Below are 24,107 nucleotides of genomic sequence, written 5' to 3'. Positions count from 1 at the left end.
ACAGCTGAAAGAAGTGAAAGGAAACCTAAATAACATGAGGATGTCCTGCGGTGATGGAAAGACTTGATATTGTTAAAATGGCAATAGTACATAATGTGATCTACAGATTCACTGTGATTCCTATGAAAATTCTCAAAGGCTTCTGGGAGGAAACACAAAAGCATATCCAAACATTCATATGAAATTTCAAGGGACTCCAAGGAGCCAAAACAATTTTGAAAAAGAAAATCCAAGTTGGAGGCTCACTCTTCCCAATTTCACATCTTAGTACAAAATAACAGTAAGCAAAACATTTGACATGGTCCAGTCACTTATGATGGAGCATGATAATGTGAGAAAAAAGAATCTATAGGTGTATGTGTAACTGGATCACCATGCTGTACAGTAGAAAGTTGACAGAACACTGTAAACCAGCTATAATGAAAAAAATAAACATAATTATATAAAAAAAAACATTGTGAAACTGGCATAAAGATATACATAAAGGTCATTGGAATTGAATGGAGAACGAAGAAACAAACACATCCATATATAGTCAACTGATTTTTGACAAGGGTAAACAATATTAAATTGGGGAAAGAACGCTCCTTTCAACAGATGGTGCTAGGCAACTGGCTACTTATGTGCAGAGAAATAAAATTGGACTCTTACACAATTTACACAAATTAACTCAAAATAGATAACAGGCTTAGTCAAACCCCTGTATCTGTGGGTTCTGCACCCACAAATTCAACCCACTGTGAATCAAGAATATCCCCTCTCAAATTCTAGAAGTTTCCAAAGTGAAAAACTTGAATTTGTCTTGCTGGTGACTATTTACATAACATTTACATTGTATTTACAATCATCTATATAGTGCTTCATTGTATTAAGTATTATAAGTAATCTAGAGATGATTTAAAGTACACGGGAATATGTGCATAGGATACACGCAAATACTATGCCATTTTATATGAGGGACTTGACCATCTGTGGATTTTGGTTTCCACAGGGTGGTCCTCGAACTTCCATGGATACTAAGGGATGGCTGCATCAACTCTAGAAGAAAACATGGGAATGAATCTTCATGAACTTGGATTTAGCAATGGTTTCTTAGATCTGACACCAAGGCATAGTCCATGAGAGAAAAAAATGGATAAATTGGATTTCCTCAAAATCAAAAATTTTTGTGCATCAAAAGATGCTATCCAGAAAGTGGAAAGACAGTCCAAGAATGGAAGAAAAGATAAGAGTCTGCTATCTAGAATTTATCAAGAACTTTTACAATTTTTTTTTAACTTTTTTTTTTTTTTTGTCTTTTTGCTATTTCTTTGGGCCGCTCCCGCGGCATATGGAGGTTCCCAGGCTAGGGGTCTTATCGGAGCTGTAGCCGCTGGCCTACGCCAGAGCCACAGCAGCTCGGGATCCGAGCCGCGTCTGCAACCTACACCACAGCTCACGGCAACGCCGGATCGTTAACCCACTGAGCAAGGGCAGGGACCGAACCCGCAACCTCATGCTTCCTAGTCGGATTCGTTGACCACTATGCCACGACGGGAACTCCCCAAGAACTTTTAAAATTTATTAACAAAAGACAAGCCAATTTTTTAAATGAACAAAAGGACTTGAGTAGACTCTCCCCCAGATAAGATACATGAATGGTCCACAAGCACATGAAAAAATGTTGAACATTTTGCCCAGCAAAATAGTATAAATGATGGGAGGTCATGGGCAAGGTGTTTAGATGAGGACAGCTGTGCTGATAAGTGCCATGTGGCTGACGGACGAGTATGCGATGAGTGATTTTAAGTCTGTCTGGTGCAGGTTACTCTTCATAAGGATAGTTATAAGGAATGGACACATTGCATAGTTCAAGGGTTTAGGATTATTATGACTCGTAGTATCTACAACTAGCATGTTTGAGTAGTACGGCTGCAAGAACTACAGATCCAGCAATGGGGATTCCACATGCCCCTCTGGCAGTCAGAGGTGTAACCTGGGAAGGAGCATTTTTACTATGAAAGCCAGTATGCATGCTAATCAACATGAAAATATTTGATCAAGAGTTAGATATGGTTTGAGCTCAGTATTGGATTATTAAATTAAATTTTAAAAGTTTGGTGAACCTATAATACTTTATTAAATTAAAAAAGTTAAAATCTTTATTAAATTTAAAAAGCTTAGTGCCCCTATAATACTTTGGATATACACTAGAGCGACTAGAAGTGGAAGAGCTCTTACCAGTGTGAAAAATAAAAAGTAAATCCCTCCATTGCACAGTTCTGTTCGGTTTCCTCAGCGAGAAATAGAAATTAATGTTGGAACTAGTATTATTCCCAATAAGATGTAGAATAGAATCCGTGGCAGTGAAAGTTACAATTAGGAGTATCTGTAGCATAACTAGTATAGTGATATAGAGAGGGGTTTTGAGCTAGTGATTCTTTAGATAGAAGGAACTGGCTGACCAGAATACTAGTGATAAGAGTCACCTTGTTAGAGTTAGTAAAAGTGCCGATAGAGGGTCAGAGAAGATTAATGAGAAGTTAAGGGTGTTATCATTACATTGATTAAAAAAGAATAAGCTAATAAATTAGCATATTGAAAGCTGTGGTTAAATTCAAATTGCACCATTTTTAATAACCAAGTTAGTGGTATTAATATAATGGTGGAATAATAATTTTTAAAATTGGAGTAGGCAGAGATTTTGTTTATAATGAATGCTATAGCTGTTTGATACTATTACTAGCAGTGCAGATTTGCAGGCTCTGAAAACTGGTAAAATGATTGGTATTATGCTAATTAGAGTGAGATGGGTGTTTAGACTTATGAGGATTGCCATATGATAATGATAATATTATTCCTTTCCAGCCATAGCAGGAAATATATGAAGTGGGATTGATATATTAGTAGCCCATTAGGGAAACTGTAAATGCTAGAATAGTATTTATGTATACTAGAGGAACTTGATAATTATGAATTCAATCACAATTTAATGAGTCAAAATAACTTTTTTTTTTTTTTTTTGGTCTTTTTGCCATTTCTTGGGCCGCTCCTGCGGCATATGGAGGTTCCCAGGCTAGGGGTCGAATCGGAGCTGTAGCTGCCAGCCTACGCCAGAGCCACAGCAACGCAGGATCCGAGCCGAGTCTGCGACCTACACCACAGCCCACGGCAACGCCGGAACCTTGACCCACTGAGCAAGGGCAGGGATCGAACCCGCAACCTCATGGTTCCTAGTCGGATTCGTTAACCACTGCGCCACGACGGGAACTCCCAAAATAACTTTTTTAATTCAAACTAATCATCATATTTGGTGCACTCTAAACCCTTTTGGTTCACTTTTAGGGTAAATTTATGGTAGGTGAAATTAGGATTAATGCTATAATGAGTACTGTTCTTAGGGTGTTTAGGATGCTCTGGGTAGGGACAAAAGGAGGGTAATTTCTAGATTAAAGAGAATAAACATAATGGCCTCTATGAAAAATTTTATAGAAAAAGGCAAACATGCTGATCCTATAGTGTCATATCCACAATTTGTAAGGACTTGATTTTTCTGTGTTTAAGTCAGAATTGATAAATACAAGGGATGAAGCTAGGCATATATTTGTGAATAGCACTTGTGAATAAGCTTACTATTCTTTTTCAGATTGCAGTGAGAGTAATTAATTCTAAGTCTATTGCACTAATTAATACTAAAAGAATAAAAGGCTTATCAATAAATGGAGACATATAGGAGAAGCCAAACTACATCTATGAAGTGCCAGCTTCAAAACCACAATGATGGTTAGAGGTAAAGCGAAATTAGGCAAGTAGAGCCAGTGATCACGTGTAGACCATGGAAGCCTGTGGCCATGAAGAATGCTAACCCATATACTCTATCTGAGATTATAAAAGGTGTTTTGTAATATTCCGAGGCTTGTGGTTGTGTAAAATCCTAGAGATATTATAATAAAAAAGGCTTGAGGTATATGCTTAAAATTTCCTGCTGCCAAGCTGTGGTGAGTTCAGGTAACAGATACCCCAGGGGTCGGAAAGAGAGAGGTGCTGAGAAGTGGTACTTCTAATGGATTTAGGTGGCAAATGCCTGTCAGTGGTCAGTAACTGCTGCGTTCAGGTGTTGGGGCAAGACTTGAGTGATGATTAAAAAAAAAAAAAGCCAGTAAAAAAGAGAAACTCTGAAATAACAAATAGGATTTTTCCATATCAGAGTCCTTTTTGAACGACTGGTGTATGACGGCCTTGAAAAGTGCTGTTTGGCAAAAAAGCCAATCAATCAATGGAAAAATGGGCAAAAGACCTGAATAGACATTTCTCCAAAGAAGATATACAGATGGCCAACAAACACATGAAAAAATGCTCAACATCGTTGATTATAAGAGAAATGCAAATCAAAACTACCATGAGATACCACCTCACACCAGTCAGAATGGCCATCATTAATAAATCCACAAATAACAAGTGCTGGAGGGGCTATGGAGAAAAGGGAACCCTCCTGCACTGTTGGTGGGAATGTCAACTGGTACAGCCACTATGGAGAACAGTTTGGAGATACCTTAGAAATCTATACATAGAACTTCCATATGACCCCGCAATCCCACTCTTGGGCATCTATCCGGACAAAACTCTACTTAAAAGAGACACATGCACCCGCATGTTCATTGCAGCACTATTCACAATAGCCAGGACATGGAAACAACCCAAATGTCCATCGACAGATGATTGGATTCGGAAGATGTGGTATATATACACAATGGAATACTACTCAGCCATAAAAAAGAATGACATAATGCCATTTGCAGCAACATGGATGGAACTAGAGAATCTCATACTGAGTGAAATGAGCCAGAAAGACAAAGACAAATACCATATGATATCACTTATAACTGGAATCTAATATCTAGCACAAATGAACATCTCCACAGAAAAGAAAATCATGGACTTGGAGAAGAGACTTGTGGCTGCCTGATGGGAGGGAGAGGGAGTGGGAGGGATCGGGAGCTTGGGCTTATCAGACACAATTTAGAATAGATTTACAAGGAGATCCTGCTGAATAGCATTGAGAACTTTGTCTAGATACTCACGTTGCAATAGAAGAAAGGCTGGGGGAAAAATGTAATTGTAATGTATACATGTAAGGATAACCTGACCCCCTTGCTGTACAGTGGGAAAATAAAAAATAAAAAATAAAAAAGAGAAGTGCTGTTTGGGATGATATCTTGTCATCATTGACATATTGTTAAGATGATGGTTAAGCCAAGCAAAATAAAAATGTTGAGATTAAATGGAATCACATGACTAACCAGATGCTCTGAGAAGGGCTGAGAGGGCTCCTAGAAGAGGTCAGGGGCTGGGGTTGGGTTTACTGTACGGAATGCATGGGTTTGGTGTTATCACGTAAGTAGAGGCTTACTAGCAGGATGCATAAGTAAGCTTGAATAAGGGCTACTGCAAATTCAATGATAGTAGAGTAAGAATAACAAATGCAATGAAGGCTGTGGGTAGGACTAATGGTTATTACGGTCAGGGTTGTCCTACTCATTAAGTAAATTAACAGGTGGCCAGCTATTCGTCATAAGGCTAGGGGTATTGGTTGGATAAATAAACTAATAGTTTCAATAATTACTAACAGAGGGATAAGAGAGATTGGAGTTCCTTGCAGTAGAAAGTGGGCTTTTGTTTTATGATGGAAGCCAGTAATTTCAGTTCCTGCCCATAAGGGGATTGCTATTTCCAAATATGTTGAAAGTTGTGTGGTAGCTGTAAATGAATGTGGTAAGAGACCATTATCTTATACCATACACAAAAATTAACTCAAACTGGATTAGAGACTTGAACATATAAGATGAAACTATAAAACTGCTAAAGGAAAACATAGTAGGTGAACTCCTTGACATCAATCTTGGCGATGTTTTGGAATTTGACACCAAAAATAAAAACAAGTGGGACTACATCCAACTCAAAGCTTATGCACGGCAAAAGAAACAACTAACAAAATGAAAAGGCAACCTACCAAATGTGGAAAATATTTGCAAATCAAATATCTGACAAGGGGTTAATATCCAAAATACATAAAGAACTCACACCACTCAAAAACAAAAAAAAAAAAAACTATAGCATTCCAAGAGAAAAAAAATGGGCAAAGGGTCTGAATAGACATTTTTCAAAAGAAGACATATGGATGGCCAAAGGCACATGAAACGGTGCTCAGCATCACTAGTCATCAGGGAAATGCCAATCAAACCACAGTAAAATATCACCTGTTAGAACAGTTATTATCAAAAAGGTAAGAAATAAGTGCTGTTAAAAAAAAAAAAAAAGAAGTGCTGGCAAGAATGTGGAGAAAAAGGAATCCATTTGCACTGTTGATGGGAATGCAAACTGGTGCAACCACTATGGAAAACATTATGGAAATGAAAAATAAAACTACTGTATGATCTAGAAATTCCACTTTTGAGTATTTAACTGAAGGAAACAAAAACACCAACTCAAAATGCACCATGTTCACTGCAGCACTGTTCACAATAGGCAAGACCTAGAAACAATGTTAAGAGTTCATCAATGGATGAACAGATAAAGAATATGCGATATATACACACAATGGAAAAAAACCCAGCATTAAAAATAAGGAAATCCTGCTATTGGTGACAACAGGGATGGACCCTGAAGGCGTCATGCTAAATGAAATAAGTCAGACAGAGAAAGACAAATACCACATCATTTTGCTTTTATGTGTAATCTAGAAAAAAATGAACTCAGATACAAAGAACAGATTGGTTGTTGCCAGAGGTCAAAGATGAGTATGGGCAAAATGGGTGAAGGTGGCCAAAAAGTACAGACTTCTGGTTATAAATAAATAAACCCTTGAGATGAAACGTACAACATGGTGACTATAGTTAATAATACTGTATTTCCCATTTGAGGGTTGGTGAAAGAGATCTTAAAAGTTCTCATCACAAGAAAAGAATTGTAGCTATGTGTGGTGTTAACTAGACTTATGATGGAAATTATTTCACAGCATATAGAAATGCCAGATCATTGTGTTGTACACCTGAAACTAATAATAATGCCATATATCAAGAATATCTCAAGAAAAAGATTTTTAATTAAAAAAGTATATAAAACCTGGAGTTCCCGTCGTGGCGCAGTGGTTAACAAATCTGACTAGGAACCAGAAGGTTGCGGGTTCGATCCCTGCCCTTGCTCAGCGGGTTAACGATCTGGCGTTGCCGTGAGCTGTGGTGTAGGTCGCAGACGCGGCTCGGATCCCAAGTTGCCGTGGCTCTGGTGTAGGCCAGTGGCTACAGCTCCGATTGGACCCCCAGCCTGGGAACCTCCATATGCCGCGAGAGCGGCCCAAGAAATGGTAAAAAGACAAAAAAAAAAAAAAGTATATAAAACCTATATCATTATTCTGAGTGGCTACTACTTGACTGAATATTATACAATTAACTTAATCTGTGAACTATATTTGCTACTATAAAACTTCAATGAATACTGCAGCACATTCATTTTTATTTACTTGTCCTATTATTTCATAATAATAAATCACTAAAATTAAAATCACTAATAGGTATATTTACACGGTGCCAAATTTCCCTTGAGTACAAATTTTACACTTCTAACAACAGTACGTAAAAATATCTGCAAAGCCCTCACACTCAGTCTGATGAGAACTGATACAATGTTGGTTCTAATTTGATTGATTATAGTTATCTTTTCGTATTTTTATTGGCTAGTTGTGTTTCTCTTCTCATCTGTTTACTCAAGTTCTTTTCCTAATTTTATATTTGGAAATTGTCTTCTTACCAATTTGTATGAGTTCTTCACATGAGGATACTAACCGTTTGTTTTATATGTTTAAATATTCTTCTCAATATATCATTTTTCAACTTTTTTTTTCTTTTTAGGGCTGCACTTGTGGCATATGGAAGTTCCCAGGCTAGGGGTCCAATTGGAGCTGCAGCTGCAGGCCTATGCCACAGCCACACCAAATCTGATCTGTGACCTATGCCTCAGCTTGCGACAATGAAGGATTCTTAACCCACTTGGGGAGGCCAGGGATCAAACCTGTATCCTCATGTAGGTTCTTAACTTGCTGAGCCACAATGGGAACTCCTCGCCTTTTTTTTTTTATAATGAGGTTTATATGGCTATATTTGAATCTATATTCTCCTTTTCTCATGTATATATTTTTTCTGTCTTTTGAGGGCCACACCTGCAGCATGTGGAAGTTAGGCCAGGGGTCAAATTGGAGCTGCATTTGCCAGCCTAAGCCACAGCCACAGCCACAGCCACACAGGATACAAGCCACGTATGCTCCATATACCACAGCTCATGGCAACAATGGATCATTAACCCACTGAACCAGGCCAGAGAATGAACCTGCATCCTCATGGATCCTCATTGGGTTTGTTACCACTGAACCATCATGGGAACTCAGTGTATGGTTTTGATTTTGATGAACTGATAAGAAAGACTTTATAAAAGTGATAAAATAACTTCCCTACCTTCTCTTAAAATACTTTTATTATTTTATGAGTTTTGATTAGTTTTTTATATTTAAACCTTTGATCTGTTTTTTCTTAGTCTATAGATTGAAGTATGAATGGAAATTTATTTCGAATCTTAGCTAGCCATTTCAGTGCCAATTATTATCTTAAACTCATCCTTTCCCTTCCTGAGTTCTAGAACTTCTTTTTTTTATTTAGCTTCTGGATCTCCTACTTCTTTCCATCAGTTATTTTACTTTTTTCCTCCATAAATTCCATCAAATTATCTTGTCCCCCTCTTTTGAGTTGCTCTCTTTATAAATTTTTGCCCCCTGCAGGCCACTCGCACTTAGAGAAAGGTGTTCTATACTGTTCAGAATTAGTGGCTAGTGTGGGCCCAGCTGACTCTTGTTTTGACCCGGGAGCTCTCCTTTCCTCACCAGCTTCACATGGCAAGACGTTCCGAGTTGGGAGATTCCTATGCAGTTACTGCTCTCCCCCGGCCCCCGACAAGCCTCCTTCAGCACAGGAGATGCTTGTCCCACCTGCCTCAGTCCACTTAAAACTGCTATGGGATGCTTCTGCTTCTGTGGAAATCATACATACTTCAGCATTCCTTATATTAACTTTTCAGAGTTTTAAAAGGGTAATAGAGTTCACGTGCATAAGCATAAGCAGTTACACACATGCTTGTTTGGTGTGATGAGAGGACCGGTTTCTGGAAACAGGGATGCCAACTAAATCAATGTCAGTTTCTTCTTCTGGGCAATTTCCTCTTTTTCAATCCCCTGATAACAAGTTCCACCTCACAGCTTCCTCCATCTCCCACTCACACAACTCTTGGTCAAGCTTCCCAGGCTGTGGAAGTTTCATACGGTGAAACTATTTCTGCCATATTACTAATTGTCTTCTGATTTTTACTCTGGGTTACCTAGACTATTTACTTGAAAACAACCTCAATATTCCATAAACACACATCACCATAGAGTAGAATCCTTTTTCTTGATGTGCTTTTGTGACATTTGTGGCATTATCATCATCATTGCTCTACCTTTAGTCATCATTATAAATAGGAATGGTTCAATAAAGCATTAAAGAATAATAGAAAAAAAAGATATAGTTAAACATTTCGGTAAGGGCCATTCAAACTGAGGAAAACTTAGTCTGAGCTCATTGGATGAGGGTAAAGGAAATGACTTCTTACTCCAATAGATGACCAGGCCTTGAAAAATATATATAACTGCACTATTACAGTGAATTCATAAGCTTATACTTTTAATATTTTTAAATGGTTCTATATACAGAACTGTACTAAATCATCACTGCATGAGCCTGCTTTAACTGAAATATATATGCATAAAGAAGAATTGCTTTAGCCATCTAAATTCAGTATTTCAGGAGTTCCTATTGTGGCGCAGCGGAAACCAATCTGAGTAGGAACCATGAGGTTGTGGGTTTGATCCCTGGCCTTTCTCAGTGGGTTGAGGATCCAGAGTTGCCATGAGCTGTGGTGTAGGTCACAGAGGTGGGTCGGATCTGGCGTTGCTGGGGCTGTGGTGTAGGCCAGCAGCCATAGCTCCGATTTGACCCCTAACCTGGGAACCTCTATATGCCATGGGTGTGGGCCCAAAAAGCAAAAAAAATTGAAAAATAAAAATAAAAAATAAATTCAATATTTCAAACTATATGCCTTCTAATTATTATTTCATAATTTTAAAATTAATAATGCAAAATTCTTGGGTAAACAGTTGATGGGTTTTTCATAAAATATGATCAAGGAACTCGAAGAAGGAGTTCCCGTCATGGCGCAGTGGTTAACGAATCCGACTGGGAACCATGAGGTTGCGGGTTCGGTCCCTGCCCTTGCTCAGTGGGTTGACGATCCGGCGTTGCCGTGAGCTGTGGTGTAGGCTGCAGACGCGGCTCGGATCCCGCATTGCTGTGGCTCTGGTGTAGGCCGGTGGCTACAGCTCTGATTCAACCCCCAGCCTGGGAACCTCCATATGCCGCGGGAGGGGCCCAAGAAATAGCAACAACAACAACAAAAAAGACAAAAGACAAAAAAAAAAAAAAAAAAAAGGAACTCGAAGAAGAGGAGCCAGCTAATATTTTTACCAGATCAAGACCATTTTCAGATACTCTTTTCAAACAACAATTCTGATACCTTTTTATTTGTTCTTTATTTTCATGAACTTTTAATCACAAATCCTACCAAATTTTATGGTAAGTTTGTGTCTTCATTTTGTTTTTTTACAGTACATTTAAATAATGTGATATCCCACTTACTCATTCTTTATCCCCCCTCACCTTAGAAATCGGTGTGTCACTTCCACTCACACCTTATTAGCTAAAGCAAGTCTCATGGTCACACCTAATTTCAAGGGGGCAAGGATTGCAATCTTCCCATATGTCCAGGAAAGGAAAGAAACCCAGAAATACCGTTGAACTCTAGTAAAGCTACTATGCTACCTAGGAGGTAAAAGGAAATTTTATATTTTAAAAGCTACCAGATTGCTCAAAAAACATTTATTTAAAAAGTGACCAATTTTAAAAGAACAAATTCCTTATTTCCCACCTCTCTAAAATATCAGCTATGTACAGGTTTCTGGCCACTCCTCCCCCATGCCATTTTAATTTTTACATAGTTGTAATCATATTTTAAATACTATTTTTGTACTGACCACCACACATTACCCACTTTTTATATTGCTATAGAATCATTAATTTAAAAAAATTTATTGGAATATAGTTGACTTGCAATGTTGCATGAGTTTCAGGTGTTCAGCAAAGTTAACTGGTTATATATACACACACACATATACTCATTCTTTTTTTTTTTTTTTTAGGATGGGAATAACATATACACACTACTATATAAAATAGGTTATTAACAAGAACCTACGTTATAGCTCAGAGAAATCTATACAATAGTTTGTAATAACCTACATGGGGAAAAAAAAGAATGGATATACACAATCATTATAATTTTTGATTCTGGTGTAATCAAATGGAATTTTTAATTAAATATCTTCTTAGAATATCTAATAATACTTATTCTGATTTTCAAAATTGTATTCAATTTAATTCTTAACCCTTAACTTGGTTAAAGAAAATAAACCGAAAATTGATACACTTCATATCTTAAGCACTTGTAGGAAAACCTGGTTCTTCCTAAAAGGCAAATTGTCTATGGCCAAACAAAACAGCTGCTCAGTTCTGAGAACATATTACTAATTACAAAGAGACAATTTATTCCGTCCTAATAAGTAAGTAGATTGAAAATCTGGAAATAGAAAAAAAAAGAACAGAAACTAATATAATATGATTATTAAATTGCTCAAGTAATATATTATTATATCTGAAGATGTCAAGTTTTAAGACAGGAGTGCAGTGGTTGAAAAAAAATCAACTTTTACTTCATAAAATTCTTTCTCACAAAAGCTGAGTAAGAGTAATGTAAAATAATCCTTCAGTTTGTGAAAGTATTTACTGTGAGTTTGAAATATAATAAATACACAAAAAGGAAATTGTTTCAAAGCTTTTTGGGGTGTTAACCTAAAATAAAAATGTGTAGTTCCCTGTGCTCAACTTTAGGGTATTGAAGTAACAGGCTCAACCATGAACAGAAAACAGAAAAGAAAAAACTACACATTCAAAACTGAGCCACTGGCAAGAAGTGGCTTTCAGTTTCTAGTTGTTCAGGAAAAAATCTTGAGAACACTTCAAGGAAATCTAATAAAATTTGTTACATGAAGAAAAAAAAGTACATTTAATGTATCCTACCTTTTGTTCTTCAGCGTCCCCTGGTTCCTCAACTTTTGTTTCTTCCTCATGAACTGAGTTAGACTCATTTTCTTGTTGTTTACTCTCTTCTTGGAGAACTTTGCTGACTGCTGCTTCTATACCCTTGGCTTCATCTTTGACTAAATGAGTCACCGTGGAAGTGGGTTCTTGCGATGCTGCTGGAGCAGGGCCCAGGGGTGTGACATGATCATAATGAGTGTGGAGGAGTCGTAGAGCAATGTCAGATGTTGCTAATATCCTTGGGATTTCAAAGCCAACTTGTGTCTCAGAGAATGTGACACTTTTGTACCTGTTAATTTAACAAAAAGGTTGAGGCTCGAGGAAATTCTAGGTCTGTTGTGAATTATACCTAAGCAGTGTTTTTCTCCACTTCAGTTTTGTTTGTTTGATTGTTTAGGGCCACACCCGTAGCATACAGAGGTTCCCAGGCTAGGGCTCAAATCAGATTCACTCCAGTTTGGCCACAGTTTTGCGTCCCGACCCATACTTACTTTCTTTGCAGCATTTGGACCCAGTTGCTGATATTATCTTTCTCAAAATCATCTTGGGATCCATGACTCCATGCTTGTCTCCTCCTCCCCTGGCAGCTCTTTGTTTCCTTGTATGGCCTCCTTCCCAACCATCCCTTAAACGTTGATATTACTCAGCTGTCCATTCTAGGCCCTCTTTTCTTCTCCCTCTACATACTCTCCTGGATGTTATTATTTCCATGGCTTCAACTATTCTTTACATCATCAAGAGTTTTTAATCTGAGTTGTATGTTTCCTAGGGGACAAGGCATCCCCGAACGAATTTTAAAAGGTCCAAAAATGCTCTGACATATGTGTGAGCATATGTAAGAACTTAAAGTTCATAAGAGTCTATGACTCCCCAAATGTTAAGAACTATTGAGTATGCTAATGACTCTTCTAAATATGTCAACTCAGATTTCTCTCAATGCCTTTAGACAGTTGTACTTTGATGTCTCATAGGTCCTTTAAGTTCAACAAGCCCAACACCAAACTCATCATTCCAACCACCCCCCCACCATGACTATCACAGTAAAACAAAACTTGTTCTGCCTCCACTAATTCTTTACCTTAGTAAAAGATACCACGTAATTCTCTTCTTAAACCTGGGTGGTTAATACAGAGCTATTCAGGAGTTCCTATCATGGCTCAGTGGTAACAAACCCGACTAGGATCCATGAGGACATAGGTTTGATCCCTGGCCTCACTCAGTGGGTTAAGAATCTGGTATTGCTGTGAGCTGTGGTGGTGGTCACAGACAGGGCTCAGATCCCACATTGTGTGGCTGTGGCATAGGCTGGCAGCTGTAGCTCCCCCTTGACCCCTAGCCTGGGAACTTCCATATGCCACACCTGTGGCCATAAAAATTAAAAAAAATACAGAGCTATTCATTCATTTTCCTTTCATACTCTTAAAATTATAGATTAATTTTCTTCACTTTTCTCTATGGAACATATTTTACAATGGAAGAGGTTATATTAATATGCTGACTCTGATCAGATTTAAACCACTGAGTGTTCTGTAGCAAACAGAACTTGGAAAGTATTTTGTTCCTTCCTTTTACTAGATATCGAAAATAAAATCCTCCAAATTTTCTCATTGTCATATGACTAATCTTTTCAGAGCTAAGATGAGAACTTTTATTCTAGTCATTTTTCCCTAAAACTCACTGCCATGCTGAATTAATTTGAAGTGTTTGAGATTAAAGCAGCAACCAAGTGATCATGAATTTATCATTATCTCTACCACTTCTTAGAATGGTATTACTTTGTTGAAAATAATTGGGGAAACGTCATTTAAATATCTAAAAAATAATAAATATTTAAGTTTTATTTTTGAAAGTATTATTTTTGAAAAAAATTCACAAAGAAATTTTGTTAAAGCTTCAGATTACCATGTTGAAAGCACCTACCTACCACTTCTACTCTTGGGTGGGGAGGAAGGTTAAGTGGGTGAAAAGAAGAGGTTTTAGTTTATATAGATGTTTAGTGTGTATTTGTAATAGACACCACATTATGATTTTTACATGTATTAACTTTTAATCCTCAGCCCAATCCTATTAAGCGTTATAATCATCATTTTACTGTTCATAAAATGAAGCATAACAAGGCTAAGTAACTTGCCTAAGATAGATAGCAGTTCTATGAGTCAAAGCCTAGTTGGCTGACCTCCTAACATGAGGTTTTTTGTTTTGTTTTTTTTTGGCCACACCCATGGCATGCGGAAGTTCCTGGGCCAGGGATAAAACCCCTGCCAGAGCAGTGACCCAAGCCACAGCAGTGACAACAATGGATCCTTAACCTGCTGAGCCACCAGGGAACACCATAACAAGGGTTTTAAAAGTATGCCATGCTGTAACGCCTGGTCGTTTCAATGCAACCCTAATGTCTCCAGACCCACAGCATCACCCATGGGAATACCTTGGATTCTTCTTGAGGTTTGCCCATACATATAGAGTAACATTTTCATCTCGAATGACTTTTTCCATATTTCCGCTATCCACGTCTGCTAAAGTACTTGCTTGCTGTAAAAGAAAAATAAAACATTATATAAGATTAGAGACCTCAAGGAGTTCCTGTTGCAGTGCAGTGGTTAAAAAATCAACTAGTATCCATGAGGATGCGAGTTTGATCCTTGGCTTTGCTCAGTGGTTTAAGGATCCAGCGTTGCCGCAAGCTGTGGTGTGGGTCTCAGACGCACTCAGATCCCCAGTTGCTGTGGCTGTGGTGTAGGCCAGCAGCTTTAGCTCCAGTATGACCCCTAGCCTGGGAACCTCCACATCCTGCAGGTGGGGCCATGAAGAAAAAAAAAAAAAAAGATTATTAGCCTCACAAATTATGCAAGTTATGTAAATTATTTCACCACTTGGATTCCCTTCAATACTTAAAAAGAGGAGTTCCCGTCGTGGCGCAGTGGTTAACGAATCCGACTAGGAACCAAGAGGTTGCAGGTTCGGTCCCTGCCCTTGCTCAGTGGGTTAACGATCCAGCAGACGTGGCTCGGATCCTGCGATGCTGTGGCTCTGGTATAGGCTGGTGGCTACAGCTCCGATTCGACCCCTAGCCTGGGAACCTCCATATGCCGTGAGAGTGGCTCAAGAAAAAGGCAAAAAGACAAAAAAAAAACAAAAAAAAAAAAAAAAAAACTTAAAAGTAATTTGGATAAAAATAAGGTTCAATCAAATTAACATGGAATTTTTTTTAATTCTTTAAAACTTTTTAAAAAATGTTATTGAAGTAGAATTGATTTATAATGCATTAATTTCTGCTGTATGGCAAAGTGACTCAGTTATACATACATATGTTCTTGTTCATATTCTTTTCCATTTTGGTTTATCACAGGAAATTGAATATAGTTCCCTATGCTCTACAGTAGGACCTTGTTGTTTATCGGTCCTATACACACTAGTTTGCATCTGCTAATCCCAAACTCCCAATCCTTCCCTCCCTCTATGACATTAACTTTTTGAAGTCTCCAGGATGTTGCCTTGTAGAATTTTTCCAAATTGTGGATGTATCTTGTTTCCCCATAGTTTAACTTGCTCCTCTATCCTCTTTATTTTTTTATTGTTTTGTCTTTTGTCTTTCTAACGCCGAACTCATGACATATGGAGGTTCCCAGGCTAGGGGTCGAATTGGAGCTACACGCTGCTGGCCTACACCACAGCTCACAGCAATGCCGGATCCTTAACCTACTGAGAGAGGCCAGCACTTGAACCCGCAACCTTATGGTCCCTAGTCTGATTCCTTTCCACTGCACCACGGTGGGAACTCCGACCCTCTTTATTTTTGTACACTGGAGTTAGGATTAGGTAGGTTTAAACAGATTAGATGAACCATTTTTGGCAGGAAGTCACCATATGTAACGTGTTCTTCATATTACATCAAGGAATATTATGTCCCACTATTGAACGTGGGCTTGATCACTTGCTTAAGGAGGTGGCAACCTATTCCTTCCCATTGCAGAATGTATTTTTCCAGTCAGTAAGTAATCTGTGGTCTAATACTTTTTGCTATAAGAATAATTTGTTCCTTAAACTTTTCACCTAATTATTTAAAGTCATTGATGACCTTTATCAATTATTACACTAGGGATTGAAAAATGGTGATTTTCTTACTGATCATTCCTTCCATATTCATCAGATGAATTATTTTGTAAAGAACTGTTCTCTCTCTTTCCCACCCCATTTCCCTCTTCCTTTTTGGAGTATCACTATAGACTCGTCGATTTTTATTTCTTCAATGTGCTGTAATCAACTATAGTCATTATTCTTTCTGATATTCAAATTATCCCCAACTAGGCCAGTGAGAGCTTCTTGAAGCTAGTCCTGTCCCTTTAATGATGACTACACTAGTCTTTGAGTATTTACTCTCTTTCCAGTAAAAGATAATTCAAACTTAGAGTTCCCATTGTGGTGCAGTGGAAACAAATCCGACTACTAACCATGAGGTTTCGGGTTCCATCCCTGGCCCTGCTTAGTGGGTTAAGGATCTGGCATTGTGGTGAGCTGTGGTGTAGGTCGCAGATGTGGCTCAGATCTGGTGTTTCTGTGGCTGTAGTGTAGGCCTGGGAACCTCCATATGCTGCGGGTGTGGCCCTAAAAGCAAAAAAAAAAAAAAAAAAAAAGATAATTCAAACTCTTCTTTCGCTAACCTCATCTTTCACTTTCCCTGCCCCAAACCTGAATCAGCCATTTACCACAATTAGACCTGGTTCCTTTTTGTGGAATAAAAAGTAATCTGGTTCACACTGATATTTCCACTACAAATTTAACATTACGGTATTTTTTTTTCTAATCTTGTTTTCTTCCATATCATGTATCTTTTATTTCTTCAAATAAAAGTCTTGATTATTAATAATTATAATACATTTCCTTACTGGCTTTTTTTTTACAATATAAATAATTGCAGATTATAAAATGAATGTTACTGCTAACAATAAACTTAGGGTGATGTTTAAGTCTTCTTTGCATTTCTTTTTGTAATTAGAAAATATTCCATCAAGGCCTTAAAGCTGTGTTCCAGACAAAAAAAAAAAAAAAATGAAAAAACCAAGAGACAAAATAGCCAAAAGCAAGGTGTGACCTTAGATTGTTTTCAGATTTAAAAAACATAAACAGTTATATAAGATAGTTATGAAATATTAGGGGAAATTTATATATGGACTATATATTGGAATATGTTACGGAATTATTATTAATTTTCCTAGGTATAATAATGGCACTATGATTATTTGGATATTCTCATCAGTGCGAAGACATCTGGGAAAAAGAGAAAGACTACCAATAATTGTAATTTTGTGTCAACTGATGTACCTAGAGTGATAGCTAATACATAAGGCTTTATGAATTTATTTTTATAATGGTCCTAGTAAACCTTAGCAGGTCTAAGAATAAAAAAATCCCAGACTTCAGCTATACTGATAATGTTTTCCTTTAAGATAAAATATTTACAGTCGTTAAATCTGGATAAATACAGGTGCCTTATTCTACCATTTCTATAGACTTAATTCTTTAAAAAATACTGGATTTTTAAAATTATATAACATAAAATTTTAATGTTTACAAAAGTTATTAACAACATATAAAGCAAAATACTGCACTTACTCTGAGAAGTAGTTCTGTGGCCATGTTGAATTTAAGATGAAGGAGCTCCTGCAGTTCTAGAATTGATCCTTGGTACTGTATTATATTTTTCTCTTGCAAATCATATGGTGGAGTTTCCAATAAAATTAGCTTTAATTTCCCAATTAACTATAAAGTATAAATAAAAACATAAAGTCAAAGATTTACTAAAAAGTGAAACGGGGGATGTTTTATCACTTTTGAATTGAGGAATACACCACCAGTAAAACATATAACAATACTTTCCTGTATTTATTATACTATTTAAGATCTTAGAAAAATTAATTCCTTTATAAGAATTCTCCATATGATCCAGCAATCCCACTCCTGTGCATATATCTGGACAAAAACATCATTCAAAAAGATACATGCAGAGTTCCCATTGTGGTGCAGCGGAAACTAGGAACCATGAGGTTGCGGGTTTGATTCCTGGCCTCACTCAGTGGGTTATGGATCTGGTGTTGCCATAAACCATAGTGTAAGTTGCAGACAAGGCCCAAATCCTCTCTTGCTGTGGCTATGGCTGTGGCACAGGCTGGCAGCTGTAGCTCTGATTCTACCCCTAGCCTGGGAACTTCCATATGCTGCAGGTGCGGCCCTAAAAAGCAGAAAAAAAAAAAAAGATATATGCACTCATATGTTCTTAGCAGCGCTATTCACAATAGTCAAGACATGGAAACAACCTAAATGTCCATCAGCAGATGAATGGATTAAGAAGATGTGGCACATATACATGATGGAATACTACTCAGCCATAAAAAATTAAATAATGCCATTTATGGCAACATGGATGCAACTAGAGATTCTCATACTAAGTGAAGAAGGTCAAAAAGAGAAAGAAAAATAATCTATGATTTTACTTAGATGTGGAATCTAAAATACGGCACAAATGAACCTATCTACAAAACAGAAACAGGCCCACAGACATGGAGAACAGACTTGAGGTCGTTAAGGGAAGGGGAGAGAGTGGGATGGACTGGGGGTTTGGGGTTAGTAGGTGTAAACAATTACATTTACAATGGATAAGCAATGAGGTCCTGCTGTACAATACAGGGAACTGTATCCAGTCTCTGTGATAGAACATGATGGAAGATAATATGAGAAAAAGAATGTATATATATGTATGACTTGGTCACTTTGCTTTACAGTAGAAATTGACACAACATTGTAAATCGACTATACTCTCATAAATTTCTTTAAAAAAAAAAATTCTCCACTGTGTGTAACAAAACTCTCATTAGCAAGCCATTAGAGGTGGCACAGCTTGTCATTACCTAAGACTGTGGGACAACAGAAACAATATGATGACAATGAGGAGAGTGGGGGAAAAAAAGGAAGAGGAAGAGGAGGAGCAGAGTAACATGAACTGAAGGCTTACTATGTGCCAGGAGCTGTTCCAAATGTATTTTATGTTTTAATCCATTCACTACTCATCACAACTCTATGGCCCGTAGAATCAATTTACTGCGCCTATTTCATAGATGAAGAAATTGAGGTGATCTGGTTCCACCAGTAAGGAGCTTAGAAGATGTCACTCCATTTCAACAAGTGAGTCTTTTAGTAAGCCTGTGCCTTGGGACAGTGAACTTCACAAGTGTCTTTAATTTCTCTTATCCCCTCTAAGGTGGGTGGGGATGACAGGAGTCAGCTGGAGTTGGGTATTTCCTTTCCCCCAGGTGAGTGGCTCTGATAAAATTCTGGCAGGTTAGACCCTGGTTAACTAATTTCCCCTGGGATCAAGGCTTGTTAAGAAGAACAGCATGCTCTGACATATTTCAAATGGTTCCTTTTCCCCTTCCTCCTGCTGGAAACACTGGGAAATTTCCCTTTCATTTTTATTGTGGGAACCTGGTTGAGCTCCTACAGGTGAGTCTCAGGATACTGTGGGCTCTCAGCCTCCAATGATGGCATCCTCCCGAAGTTAACTCTCAAGAGTTGTCCACGATGAACCCCCAGCAATATATCATTTAGAGTTCAGGTTTTCCTACCTGGAACTGGTAGGAAAAACCTGATTCATAAGAGGGGAGGAAACAGTAAATCCCTGTCCCCAAGATTGGAGAGACCTACCGGTGAATATAGGGAGTTGGTTTATTGAGGTCAGGGTAGACAACTTTTTTTTTTTTTTTTTTTTTTGCTTTTTTGCTTTTTAGGGCCACACCCAAGGCATATGGAGGTTCCCAGGCTAGGGGTTGAGTTGGAGCTGCAGCTGACAGCCTACACCACAGCCATAGCCATGCTAGATCTGAGCTGTGTCTGTGACCTATACCACAGCTCACAGCAATGCTGGATCCTTAACCCACTGAGCGGGGCCAGGTATAGAACCCACCTCATGGTTCCTAGTTGGATTTGTTTCCACTGTGCCATAACAGGAACTACCGGCCGACTCTTGAGAGTCGTTAAAAACTCCATAAGGATTCAGTCATGGGAGGCTGAGAGCCCACAGTATTCTGAGACTCACCTGCAGGAATTCAACCAGGTTCCCACAAGAAAATTTAGGGGGAAATTCCTTAGCGCTTCCAGCAGGAGAGGAAAAGAAACCATTTGAAATATATCAGAGCAGGCTCTTCTTCTTAACAAGGCTTGATCCCAGGGGAAATTAATTAACTAGAGCCTAACCTGCTGGAATTTTATCAGAGCCTAACTCACCTGGGGGAAAGGAAATACTCAACTCCAGCTGGCTCTAGTCATTCCCTCTGGTCTAAGAGGGGATAAGAGAAATTAAAGACACTTGTGAAGTTCACTGTCCTGAGGCACAGGCTTATAAGACTCAGCCCTAATTGCAGGACTACAGAACTCTTCCCCTCCCCCACCCTTCCTTGCCACCACATTACTTACAGTCTTATTTATAGCAGTTCCTTTTATCTAGTACCTCATGTCTGACTATCAAGAAAAAAATTACAAGGCGAAGCCAAAGGCAAAAACCACGATTTGAAGAGACAGAGCAAGTATCAGAACCAGACATGGCAGGGATGTTATAACTATCAGATCAGGAATTTAAAACACCTGTGATTAATATGCTACCGGATCTAATGGATAAACTAGACAGCAGCCAAGAATAGATGGGCAATATAAAGCAGAGAGATGGGAAATCTTAAGAAAGAACAAAAAGAAAAGCTAGAGATCATAAATACTGCAACTGAAAAGAAGAATGCCTTTGATGGGCTTATTCCTCCACTGGAGAGAGCTGAAGAAAGAAATCTCTGGGCTAGAGGAAATATCAACAGAATCCTTGAGAACCAAAAGGCAAAAAGAACAAAGAATGAAAAAAAAAAAAAAAAACAATATCCAATGACCATGGGAAAACCACACACAAAAAAAGTAATAGAAATGACAGAAAAAGAAAGAAGGTAGGAACAGAAGAAATATCTAAATAATATGGACTGCAAAGTTTCCCAAACTAATGTCAGACACCAAACCACAGATCCAGGAAGCTCAGAGACCACGAAGCAGGTTAAACGCCTCCTCCCACCCCCAGCAAAAAAACTTTTTTTAATGCACATCATTTTCAAAATACAGAAAATCACAGATGAAGAAAAATTCCTGACAGCAGCCAAACAGGGGAAAAAAAACTTACCTTTAGAGGAACAAAGAATTAAATCCAACCTCTCAGGACCCACACAGCAAGAAGAAAATGGAGAGATATTTAAAATGTTGAGAGAAATTGAGGCACAGCATGATAAAGGAACAACTAAGAAGGGGAAGAATTTAATTTTTTTTCCTTTTTTAATTGTTATTTCCCCAATACAATTTTTTTTTTTACTGTACAGAATTTAATTTTGAACACTGACATGGATAATATATAGAACATTTCTAAATCAAGAGAGAGAGAATAGTAGTGCTGGCTGGTATGGGCTCAAGCCAGAAAGCTGGGTTTCCCTCCTCACCACCTCTTATCAGTGGTGTGTTTGGGGTAAGTTATTTAACCCATCTGTGCATCATCTTCTTCATTGATAAAATGGGGATAATGATACCTACCTCCCAGGGTTATGAGGGGAATTCTGCAACAACATGAATAACTTGAACCAGGCTGAGAAAGCCAGGCAGAGTGTTATATAAAAGTTTGTCAAACAAATAAATTCCATAATTTGGAACTTGGTGTTTACCATGGGATCATTGCTATCTGATTCTTTCTGTTGCTCTTGTGGCTTCCTGCTTTAGTTTCCTATTGCTATTGATTACTCACCTCTTCTGCCTCCTGTTTTGCTTTAATTATCCTTTTCTCATCTTCCCTACTATTTATTACTTCTGCTTCTGTACCCCACATTCATAACAGGAAAATGTCACAGCCAGCTCATCACAGTGAACTCTAGTGCTGCTTCCTGCCGCCTCCTTGCTAATTACAGAGCAGCAGATGCCTGGAGCAGCATCATGCTATGGCGGACCCTCCCTGGTAGCGAGGATATGCAATGCAAGAACTCCACATGATTAACTGATTAGCGTCCAAACATCTCACAATGCATGGAAGGCTCTTTTGCCTCCTTGGAAAGTCAGAGTAAGGTCTATCTAAGGTCTCACAAGGGACTGTAAGCAAGTCAAAAGCTGTTTCTTCATATGTAAAATGAATCTCATAAGTAAGTTTGCCACATTAAATTAGGCAATTAGGCAATGTTATAACCTTAACAGAACCTGGAGATATCCCATTTTATAGCAACATGGAGAAGTAACCCACAGTGACAAGAAGTACCAGACGTGATAAGGAATTAAAACAAAAAGCATTTGAGGATATGGAGTTCCATTGTGGCTCAGTGGGTTAAGAACCTGACTAGTATCCATGAAGATACAGGTTCGATCCCCGGCCCCTGCTCAGTGGGTTAAGGATCTGGCATTACTGCGAGCTGCCGTGTAGGTCATATACAGGCTTGGATCTGGCATTGCTGTGGTTGTGACATAGGCAGCAGCTGCACCTCCGATTCAACCCCTAGCCCGGGAAAACCCCTATGCCACAGGTGTGGCCATGAAAAAGGAGAAAAAAAAAAAAAAGCATTTAAGGATAAAAGGCACAAGAGGAGTGAATTCCTTCTTGTTTCTACTATTATATAGGTGTGTCTAAGTGTGGATTCCTCTGTTTATCCTGAATAAGGATTGTTGGGTTTCCGATGATTCTGGAAAATTCTCAGCCATTATCTCTTTGAATATTGTCTCTTTCTCATTCTGCCATATCTTCTTCTGGTACTCCTTTTCTTTTTCTTTCTTTCTTTTTTTTAATTGGCTTTACCCACAGCGTGTGGAAGTTCCCAGGCCAGGCATCAAATTTGAGCTACAGTTGTAACCTGCGTCAGGGCAGTGGCAACACCAGATCCTTAACCTAATGTACCACAGCAGGAACTCCTGGTACTCCTTTTCAATATATGTTTCGTCCTCTTTGCTCCATCAGCCGTGTTTATTAACTACTCTTTGATATTTTTCATCTGTTATCTCCCTGTGCTGTATGCTGATCAATTATTTCAGTCTAACTTCTGACTCATTCATTATTAAGAGTTCTAAATAGAGGTATTTCCATTTTCCCTACACTAAGCTAAAAGCAGCCAATCAAATTCTTAACATCTCCCTTTACAGAGGAGGTTTTCCCCTATTATCCACGTTACCTTTTTGAGGCTCCCAGCCATAAAAGGGTCTCTAATCCAACTTTGCCTCCTTGCTTGATCCCAAGGCTTTGCCACCTGATGGCCCTTTAAACCAGTGGTTACAGATGCAATCTGGGAAGCCACTGACTTTGAGATTGCTTCACTTTTCTAAATTGATTATGGCCTCCAAGATTTTCCTTTACTTTTTTTTTTTTTTTGAGGCAGGCCATGTATTTAAACGCCATTAAAAATTTTTTCCCTAGCATTTTTAGTTCATTGTAAAGTGGTAGCTTTTCCCACTAGCCTATCCATCCTATTTCCTGAAATAGAAGGTAGGATATTCTCATTCATCTTTGTATTTCCAGTGCTTAAAAGAGGTGCCTGGCACATAGTTAATATTTAAAAAACATGTGTACTGAATCAATGAATAGTGGACAGCTATTTCAGCTGAGGATAAAATCATACACTTTTCCACTCAAGTTATCTACATAAACAGTTGCAAACTTGATTTTTCTTTTCTTGAATTAGACACATATGCAGTTAATGTTTCAGATTTATGTTAGGTTGTCTTACCTAAGGTGACAAGACATTTTTAGGAATTGTAAAAATAAAAAAAGAAAACAAAAAGATGAGCAAATAT

The 24,107-nt window shown here is 38.2% G+C and overlaps 1 protein-coding gene across 14 annotated transcripts in view; it reads right to left on the bottom strand.

Annotated features, from left to right (window-relative positions):
• Positions 1-24,107, bottom strand: part of CASC1 (cancer susceptibility 1) — a 95,734-nt gene that overhangs the window by 44,258 nt on the left and 27,369 nt on the right. For all 14 annotated transcript variants that reach the window (XR_002344076.1, XM_021092200.1, XM_021092188.1 and 11 more), the window contains 3 exons: positions 17,886-18,032; positions 14,701-14,804; positions 12,252-12,561 (listed from right to left, as the gene is read on the bottom strand). Coding sequence is in view for 13 of the 14 variants with exons in the window: in XM_021092200.1 (XP_020947859.1) it covers positions 12,252-12,561; positions 14,701-14,804; positions 17,886-18,032 (561 nt within the window). In the remaining variant the exon portion in view is untranslated. The remainder of the gene's footprint in view (positions 1-12,251; positions 12,562-14,700; positions 14,805-17,885; positions 18,033-24,107) is intronic.

Source organism: Sus scrofa, chromosome 5 (genome assembly GCF_000003025.6).
Source record: "Sus scrofa isolate TJ Tabasco breed Duroc chromosome 5, Sscrofa11.1, whole genome shotgun sequence".
Taxonomy (NCBI): domain Eukaryota; kingdom Metazoa; phylum Chordata; class Mammalia; order Artiodactyla; family Suidae; genus Sus; species Sus scrofa.
Note: the sequence above shows the minus strand (reverse complement) of the source record. Positions and strands in the feature narration are given on the sequence as shown.